At 44.9% G+C, this 10134-nt stretch overlaps 1 protein-coding gene across 3 annotated transcripts; it reads left to right on the forward strand.

The window, feature by feature from the left end:
* The first annotated feature begins 1466 nt into the window (after window positions 1-1466).
* LOC123077694 (uncharacterized) lies at window positions 1467-9463 on the forward strand. 3 transcript variants are annotated; one of them, XM_044499989.1, is made up of 4 exons: window positions 1467-1652; window positions 1741-2179; window positions 7252-8488; window positions 8585-9463. In XM_044499989.1, exons 1-4 carry the CDS (start codon window positions 1627-1629, stop codon window positions 9301-9303), a joined length of 2421 nt encoding a protein of 806 aa, XP_044355924.1. In that variant the 5' UTR covers window positions 1467-1626; the 3' UTR covers window positions 9304-9463. The 3 variants fall into 3 exon arrangements, with proteins under 3 accessions (XP_044355924.1, XP_044355923.1, XP_044355926.1); XM_044499991.1 differs by having other exon boundaries at window positions 1469-1652; window positions 7252-7923; window positions 8023-9463; XM_044499988.1 differs by having other exon boundaries at window positions 1468-1652; window positions 7252-9463.
* Window positions 9464-10134: the final 671 nt, after the last annotated feature.

Genomic DNA, 10134 nt, shown 5'->3' on the forward strand with positions numbered 1-10134 from the left:
TAGAAATTCACGAGCACAATGCCGAGATTCTACCATAATATCACATGTGGATATTTGTAGTGCAACTGCCCAATTGTCGTGTGCATGGGTTTACATGAGCACCAATAGTGTCCCCTAATCTCATGTATTCGCGTGACTTGCCAGCACGTGCACCTAGCAAAATGTCCTATGTATGTTTACCTGATCACTAATGACAAACCATAATCTTGGACACTTCCAACGCCCAACAGAAGACATAATGGCACAATAGCATCGGATTTCTTACAACATAGTAATCATTAGAATGAAGGGAGATATCAAAAGTTTAATTGTTATGTCGAATACACTTTACTGGATAGGAGGTGTAAATACATTTTTGCGAGCGAAACATTTTCGTCATATTGATTTGCTTCTTAGAAATAACAATCCCAAGTTTTGGTGTGAGTAGTTAGAAATTCATGAGCACATTCACCAAGCCATAAATCTCGTGTAGTGGAGTACATGGACATTGCAGCCCCACCAAGCCAACTTGAATATACATGTCTTTACATGAGCACCAACACTGATTTGTTCAGTCTGGTGCTCCGACGTCTATGGACGTGTTGCCATTCCATCGAGCCAACTAGCCCATATATGTGTTTAAGTGAGCACCATCATCAAACTGTAGTCTCTCGAACATAGTGAGTGCACCAACAAATGACAAAAATAAAGTTGTTATTGATTGAAATTGCTAACATCATGGTGCTCATCACTATCTAATAGCACACATATTAAGTTTTCCATGTTGTACACTTTTTCGACAGGGAGATGTAAATATAACTTGCGCAGGAAAAAAAACTAACACTATTCAATTTTGCAAAAATGGATCACATGTCACACGTTTTTGCTTGGACAACTAGAATGTCGTGAGCACCAAATGTCAAACGGGTAGACTCGGGAGATGCCATGCTTGTGGACAATGCCGGCGCACCGGAGAACATCTTTTTACACATGTTGCTTGCTTTTACAACTAGAAAGAAGGTCGTGAGATGCTTTTCCTTTCGCAAAAGAATACTCATGCGTTAGAAAGTCATGATAACTAGCATTTGCAAATATTGTATTTGAAACAAAACAAAAATGTACATGATCCCAGCAGTTGCGAGTATTGTACGCGGAGCAATGTGCGCCCAACAACTTGCACCTAGTACTCGCTCGCTATCACATGATGCGGTCCGGCGAACGATGGTGCCACGTCACCAGTCACAGGAATTAAAGGGAAAAACAATTTGGTCGCTGTCCATCACCTGTCGCCGTCCGCAGTAGTAAATGGGACGTGGGCCTCTCGCGCACGACACTGGCGCCAGCAAGGCATTAAATAAATATTATATCGAATAGTAATGAGGTACCAAAAATAAATGTGGGGAGAGCGGGAAAGAGTAAATTATTCGCCTCGATCCTATCAAAACCTTGCCTCGAAGTATTAACTCCGTATCGTAATTGCTGCGTCTTTTAGATATGGACGACCTCCCTTTCCAACGCACGCCGCTTTCCTCTCCTTCCTTCCTTCCAGTGTCTACTCCTTCTCCTCCTCATCTCCCCCACAACACCGGCGCTCGTTGAGAAATCGCAGGTAGATTTGCGCGGAGGGGGCGCGTCGACGTCGCATCCATGGCCGCCGCCGCGTTCTCCATCAGGTTGGTGTGCGCAGCCTCGTCTCGTCGGCTTTTATGGTGGTCGTGTGTGCGTTTTTTTTCCTGATCTCCATTTGCGATTTGTCCGAAGGGGGTACGCGGCGAGCATGCGGAGCGAGGCGGCGGCGGAGGGTCGGCGTCCCTTGGGCATCGAACATCTCCCGCCTATCAAGGCGCCGAGATTCCGGTGGTGGGCGGACGAGCTGGCCTCCGCCGTGGCGGCTGCTGCTGCTGCGGCGGCGCCGTCCCTGAGGAGGTCGCCAGGGAAGGCGAAGCCGCCGAAGAAGAGGTCCATCTCTGACCTCTTCGCCGCGGCGCCCCCCTTGGACGTGCCCCCCGCCGGTGATAGCGGATGCAACGAGCAAACGGTGGTGGACGGCGACGAGGCGCTGTGCGCGATCGTGAGGCGGGCCAAGGAGGAGAAGAAGCGTAAGAGGAGACTGCAGGAGGAGCAGGAAGAGACGGCCGCGGCTGCCGCGCCGGACAGCAGCGGAGGGCGAGATCCGAGGAGGAATTTCGCTGCCACAAAGGTACGTGATGCAGCCCAGCCCAGCCCAAACCCAACACTGCCTGTCTATCAATGCAATCATATCATCTACTATATTGTTCCTATGTTTTTTACCCGGATTCCATTTTACTTTTGATCTGCTTGGGACGGGTAAATGCTTTGCGTGTCCATGAGACGAGGAATCTGAAAATATTTAGTACTACTCCGTATTAGATTTGGTTGACATTATGAAGATAATTTGGTTGCTACTTGTGGGGAGCAATTAGTTGTACCTTTACATGGGGGCAGTCCCATCGCCTCGCAGGATATTTTATGTAAGGATTGACTGTGCCGAATCCAGTTCCTAATCTGAACTGGGTGCGTGATAATTGCTGTGCTAAAGTTAGAACGATTATTGTGTTTTATTCTGTTGTATCATTACATTTCCTACCTCTTTACTGTTTTGTATGCGTAAATATTGTTATTTCATGCTTATTTTGTGGACTCTGATGGATTAGTCCAAGTTGGGGCTTAGGACATTCGTATGAGGATTCTAGGGAACTTGGTGAGATGTATACCTGCAGCTGCTCATACACATAGTTAAGACCAATAACAGCTATGAGTCGGCTAGATCATGATGACCAACTAAACTAGTAGTGGCTCTAGACGAGACAAGCTAGCTAGTATACTGCAGCATATGTACCACATCTCATCGTACATGGTACATCGTCATCGTGTTTCCTTTTTCTCACACCACGCCCGGTAGGTTGTGAGCTGCATGCGTACTTGGTGTACCTCCTGCACATTTCAGCCGTGTGGACCCACGCTAGACTTTATCATAGGAAACGGACGTGGAGCAAGAACTTACCAGACCAATATCTTTTGCAGTTTTCTCTTGGATAGGAAACTTCTTTATTACATACCTTATACCTTTATTAGCATCTATTTTTTCATAAAAACCAAATATATAATCTGGGAATCTATTTAAGCCCATGATAGGTGGTGTGGAAATGTCTCAGAAGTCAGAACACCTTTGAGCATGCACAGGAATTGTGTTTAGTAGATGGTGGGAGTTTCCAGTGTGTCGCAGTCAACCTGTCACCATATGTTTGACATGATGCATGGTCTGCTGTTTGTACTCTCTTATGGAGTATTTCAATAATTATCTAGTTGACCAGATTAATAGGATAGAATTTTAAGAGGGTGTGGCTGAGGCAGGATGTTTGAAGTAATGTTGGAATATAACCTTCATTTCAACAGTTCCATCTGATATAAGCGTTTGAAGTTGTCTGATATAACGCATTAACTTTTAATATAGAGCGAATAACAATAATAATATTGTTTGACCCACCGTGCATGTGTTGCACCCATTAAGATTTTATAATTCATCTTATTATTTGGATCTCAAAGGATCAAATTGTGAATTTGATCTTTAAATTTATCACTCAACTATGAGCAGCTTGGTTATAAAATACGTTAATTTTCCTTCAATTAATAATTATTGTTATGTTCTACAACAATATTTATTATTGAGGAGGGTGAGCCCCCAAGCCGCTCTGTGTGAGCGACTCGGGCGGACACAACCCTTCCCGCCAGTGCCGAACAACGTCGCATCGTGAAGCCCTGCTGGCCGATCGGCGGCGGTGGCGGAGACTATGCTCGCGGCGCAGAGTGGTTCTCAGGCACGAAATGGAGTTCCTATGTGGTCTATGCCAGCGGCAAATGTGTTGCTGCTCGGATCTGCCGTGACCTGCTACGACTGCCTTCTCCCGCGTCAGTGTCATAATGCTGGACGTTAACCGTGCTGCGGCAGGAGACCATCGCATCGCCACGACTCATCTCCCTTCGATCCAAATCGAGGCCTTGAAGGTCTACCTGTCGGTGGCCACATGCGCTGCCCACCCCAGCTGCACCCTCCCTCAAGCTCACTCTATTCAAATGCCAACCTCTAGCGGCTCCACGCGGCACACCCTGCTAGTTATGGCTGCACCTCATGATTTCGTCCTCCCTACCCCCCCCCCTTCTGCATCGACCTCTGGGTGGACATCTGGTTGTGAAATAATCGGCTGTGTTTGCCATCCCCTCCCCCATTTAGGATGTGCCACCTGCTGGCTCCCGCCAACCTCGATCTCCCCCATCACCCTCGCACACCACTTCTTCCCGTCCTGTCGATGATGACGGCGCCGCCGGGTTCGCCGACGTCGAGATTCCCCACCCACATGCGCATGCATGCCACCATTTGCTTGGCCAAGGGTGAGGCCGGTCACCCTAGATCAACCAGTCCAATCCACGAATCACGCCTCAGCATTGCCCAAGAGTGTCGTTACAATGGAACACTATCCTCAACTTTCATGTAGATCCTTGCGTCCTTGGTGGTGGTGCTTTTGAGGTGATACCCTTCGTGCTGGTCATGTAGCCCCGCCATCCATGTTCGACTCCTTGCCCCCTTCGGTGAACTCCTTCACAAATTGGCATCCTTGTGAGGTTTCTCCTTTCCTCCACCTCGCCGCCATTTGGTACCCTTGTTGAATTTTGGTTGTTATGCAGCGCCCTTCATTTACACTCCGCTTGGGGCAAAGAACACCCTTCCTATGGTGATAATTATATCACTAGTACTCTTTGAGATCATGTCATTTCATTATTGCTTGCCCCCCTCCCCCCCCCCCCCCCCCCCCCTCCCTTGGACAAATGAGCACCCTTTCGGTGGAGAATCTGCGCATCCAATGAGCCAGAGTCTCTTCCATCTTCTTTTGCACTCAGCATTGAGCCCACTCTCCTGTGTGTGCGGCTGTGGGGTTGGCAATGTAGCAGCTCCTTAATGATGACTACTAAGCTCTCATGTTGTCTTTTGGAGTCTGTCCCCTCCCTCACTATTATGGTTTTGAGATAACGTGGGCCACATCACTAAACTCTCTAGCTTTGGAGGTTGTTATTTGCGTCGTGTCGATACCAATGTACTTGGTTTTTAGTGTTCTTCCTTCGGCAAGATGTTTCACCCAATGTTCAGGATATCAGTAACTGGCACCATATCAATCAGTTGCTGAGTAGGGATAAATAGGCGATTTTTTCAGTTAATTGGGTCGGCTATTTGATGTCCCACGAGTAGCGATTAGATGACCGAGATGCCGATTAACTGGCTGATATTTGGAATAATGGTATTACCCCTCAGGTTGTTAAGGTTTTTGATTTGGTTTCCCTTGTAAATGGGATCAAAAAGTTTCTTTGCAAGATATCAATTCAGGTGGGTAGCCCCCCTCCCCCCCCCCCCCCCCCCCCCCACCTGGTTTGACAGTTAAAAAAACATACTCCTTGGTATTTGTGTATATTTTGAGAGCCACCAACAACCTCATTATGCCATTATGTTATTAGTGTATATTTTGTTTGTTGTTCTTACCTTTTGGTATATATATATTCTTCCTTGCACATGTATTAATAAAAATAAATATATATTTATAAATAAAATCTGGGATTTCTTATAAGCTAGTTTACACTTTGTGAACACTATTTTGGCTGAAATTGGGCATGCACACATAGTACAAAGGCCTAGGTTTCGAAGGGGATAGCTGTGGATGGTAGGATGGCGAGGGTGTTTAGGCTTGGGCGCCATGACGGCTGGGGATAGATTGGTTCTGGCGGTAAACCTCCCCTTTTTCTATGTTTATTTCTTTGATCCCTAATCACACCCTAATTCCACAATTTTATAATGCAACTTGGAAGTAATTTAGGGAAGACTTGAACCGACTCAACTAACAAGGAAAGACCTAAACAGAATCCAAACAAACAAAACTTGGAAACCAAGAAAACCTATTCGGCTGGGTCCAATAACCCCCCCCCCCCCCCCCCCCCCCCCCTATTCTGGAGCAAGTATCACAGCGAGCTTGGTAAGGAGCTGAACTCCCCCTAGGAAGGTACGCCGTGCGCATGTTTGAGACGTGATGCCTGCCCAGATGGATGATAGGACGTGAGCCACACATTGCTGCTTTTCGGTGTGCCTTGCCCATCAAATACATCACTCCACACGGGTATGGTGTTCCAGATAGATGATAGGACGCTGGTTGGGTATGCCGCATGATTAAGGCATTAAAGCCAACATTTTTTTACCCTTAAGCCAGCTATACATCTATACTATACCCTGGTCATGGGGCCCTAAATTTCAGTCGCCCACCTTCGCCTCCACCATTGACAGGGCTGATTACAAATGCTTATTTTTGAGAGATGGGATGCTGGGAAGGTATAGATGAACAATTGGTGGAAAACTATAGAACCGACAGTAACCACTGGCTTTACAAACCTTTGTCTAGAAATGGCTTTGTATGTCTGAATTATGTTTTATTTGAATGGTCGAGAATAATTTTTTTTGTATGCTTTTCACTTGACTAGGAATTGACTGTTCCAGTTGTATTTGAATTTTCTCCATTATTTGAATTCATACTAAAATCTAATAGGCTGGTGTGTGAATGAATTATAATTATCCATCCCATTCATTATTGTGTATTTGCATCTGGATGTGAGTAGGATAATGTATGTGTAATCTGTTGCGATGTGTGCGGTCAACTAGAAACTGCTTTGCCGGGGGTAATCCTCCTTTTCTAAAAAAAGATGCTTTAGTTTACACATTTATATTGCTTATGGTTAGTTTATCATGTCATGCGATTTGTTATTTTGCACATAAAACTTGCCCGGAAATCTTATATTGCACACATTATGCAGGCATAAATTTTGATCTACTTTAATGCATATTGATTTTAGTTTGATCAACATCAAGCTAAGAATTTGGTAGGAGATTTTCTGTACGTGTACTCCTTGTAATAACATGGATATGAGTGTGCTATGACCAACAGTCAGTTGGCGTTCCGATCCAAATATTGTTTTTCTTTTATTTTTTACAAGTATACTTTGGCATAAATGTCTATGTACATATTTTCTATGGGTCAAATGTGTTTTTACGTCGTAAAGTGGTGTTAGCTGCATAGCAACTATGGCTGTAAATATTTGTGCATAATACTGCATTATTTTACGAATAGTTTTTTGTTTTACCTGGTTGTTACTTTTACATGACCCAACCTGTAGTCAGCCATCTGGGCCCACTCACAGTTATGCTGCTCAATTGTGCAGGAAGTACTTGAAAATTCAAATTTACCTGATGGACTGGATGCTTGCCCATCACAGAAACCTGAGCCTTCACAACATCGCAGAAAAGAGAGAGAAAGAAGTAAGAAGGGGAAGATCAATAGTGCAAGGAAGAAGGCTGACACAAAGAAGTGCATTGACAACAATAAAGTTGGCAAAGTGGGAAAATCACGAAATCTGGGAAAATCTCTCCCTAGGCAGGGCATTCTGAAGTACACAGAGCACACATCTGTGATAATGGCCAACGAGAAAGATGTCAATTCAAAAGGCAATGAAGTGATAGAACTATGCTGCAAATCAGTGAAGCGTGTCAAATTCTCAGAAGCAGATGGTGTAATTGACAGTAAGACACAGAGTTGTGAGCTACCCAAACGACAAAGTCTCTGCAAGCTGTTCTCGGATGCTATGGCTTCATTGTCATCCTTGTCATCGTCATCATCCGCGTCTATTGAAGGAGACAAATGCATAACTGCAGAAAGTAGTAGTTCTGACATGCCCAAGGAACCCTTTACTAAGACTACAGATGCAAATAAGCATTGCGATGATGAAGACTCTGCTGAGCCTAGTAACAGACAGATGTCTGCTCCATTCATTGATCTGAATATGACACCACCAGAATGTACTGATTTGGAGTGCACCTATGATTCAAATTTAGAGGTGCCCAATCTTGAGCATACACATGATGAAACTTTAAGTTCTGATGCTGAATTGCTTGCTGGTGGAGAAAACTTGATGAATTTGTCTTTTGGTTCACAGGGACTGGAAAGCCAACCACCTACTACTGACTTCGATAACATAAAGAGTTCAAGATCGGCAGGCACATTTTTGCATGGTGAGCCAATCAATGTTTCTGACATAGTTGCTGTTGGTTCTCCATTGAGCTTAAGAGAACTCGGTGAGACTCGTCGTGGTTGCAGTAATGTTTCAGTAAAAGATACCAGGACTACGAGTACATCTCCTTGTGCATTCCCAGACCATACATTTCAGGACTCATTTCAGCAGCACAAGACTTGGTTCTCCAGCAATGTGAATAATGTTGGCTCCCAGCTTTCTCGTGAATGTAATGTGTCTCGCAGCAAGGAGTTATATTCTCGTTCTGAGTTGAACGTGCAGCACGAGTGTAGTCCTTCTACGGGACAGACAGTTCGTTTGATGGGTAAAGATCTGACAGTTTGCACGACCAGAGGTGAATCGTTTACTGAGACTGCACAGAAACATACAGGTACTTCAACCAATGACTATCTTAAGACAAATGGGTTATTGCCACAAGGACAGCCTTTTTTCTCTTTACAAGCTCAAAGTTTCCCCAATGTTGCAGTAAATTCTACCGGTGCAACTCAAGCTTCAACACATCATGCAAGCACAAGTCAGGCACATTTTGGGTACAGGACTCCACATGATTTCAGTCACCCATTTCCTGCAGCAAATGTGTTTCCTGGAGTTCGATTGCCATATGAAAACAGGTATAGGGACTTTTCAAACTCGCGGACCAATCAGACTTTTCTATTGGGGTGTCCACCTCTTCCCAATCATAGTAGTGCAGCATTCCATCAGAATACGCCGCATCCCTGGCGTTATTTCTCTAATCCTATTGCTGGGGAAGAACCACCTGCAGCACCATTTTTGCCTATAACTGGACAGCACGGGACACCACCTTCGGTGTTCCATGCCAATTCGCCTCGGCAACATGTTGGGCATTCAGCAAGGTCGTCAGTTTGCGCTCTTAACTCTGTGAGTTATACACTCAGCCATCCAGGCCGGGTAGTTCAAGAAGTTTCCAACAGTACAAGAGATGCAGCCCTTCAGTCCAGAAATACAGAGAACCGAACAGGGCGAGCTGTTCCTGAAAATTCCAAAGCTTCGTCTAGTTGTCGCAGTGTGCAGAAGAGATCAGGACCAGTGAAGCTCATTCCCGGCGCGAAGCATATCCTTGTGCCAAGTGATAGCACGCATGGCGACTCTATGCCTGTGTACTCCTGTTTTTCCTTCGGAAGTAGGAGCGGAAATGCTGCAGGGTCTCAGAACAAAGGAGCATGATTGACTATGTGAAATGCTGTAAAATAGATTGACTACCCTGTAAGAATAGTTGCCATACTTTTTCGTGCTTTCTTTGCTTAGTACTTTCTCAGCCGAACCTGTATCCATGACTGGTGTGATCCAAAAGCATGCAATCTGATATTTTCTGTATTCGTCTAAATTTAAATGATTTCTGTTATTGGTAGATTGTGTTACCTACATTTCACATTGGCAACATGGTGATAGTAGGTGCAATTTGTTTTTCTGAGGTTAGTTTTCACTCGTAATGCAACGTCACATTTTTGATATAATTTCTTGGTATACACGAGGCACACTTCAATAACTCCTCAACACTCATAGGTCGCAATTGATCTGGCAAAGAAAAATACGAAGTCTCCGAGAACAAGTGGACAAATAGAATAGGGATAATTGGTTTTATACCCTTAGGTGTGTCTCCCTCAGGATTGCCCTTACTTTCTGAAAACACATGGTCTTGCCCAACCCACTTTGGCGTGTTGTGCTTTTGCCCTTTGACCATTTGGTTGTCACTTTGAAGACTTCATAACTGATTCATACTAAATCAGAAAAATGCAAATAAGATACCAAAATATTCGGAAAAACATCACCTGTATGTCAATGTCACTTGTATTCATCAAAAAAGTGTTGGTAAGTGCCCATCCGATGTTTTTTCTGCCACGACTTCCACGAATGTCATTCCACGATGCGGCAAGCCCACTACAGTTAGGGCATCTCCAACGGCAATACTCAAACCCCCCACAATCGTCCAGACCGCACGTTCTGGACGTATTGTGCCATTCAATGTGGACCTGTATCGGTCCGTTGGGCGGTCCG

The sequence above is a fragment of the Triticum aestivum genome, chromosome 3D (assembly GCF_018294505.1).
Source record: "Triticum aestivum cultivar Chinese Spring chromosome 3D, IWGSC CS RefSeq v2.1, whole genome shotgun sequence".
Lineage (NCBI taxonomy): Eukaryota > Viridiplantae > Streptophyta > Magnoliopsida > Poales > Poaceae > Triticum > Triticum aestivum.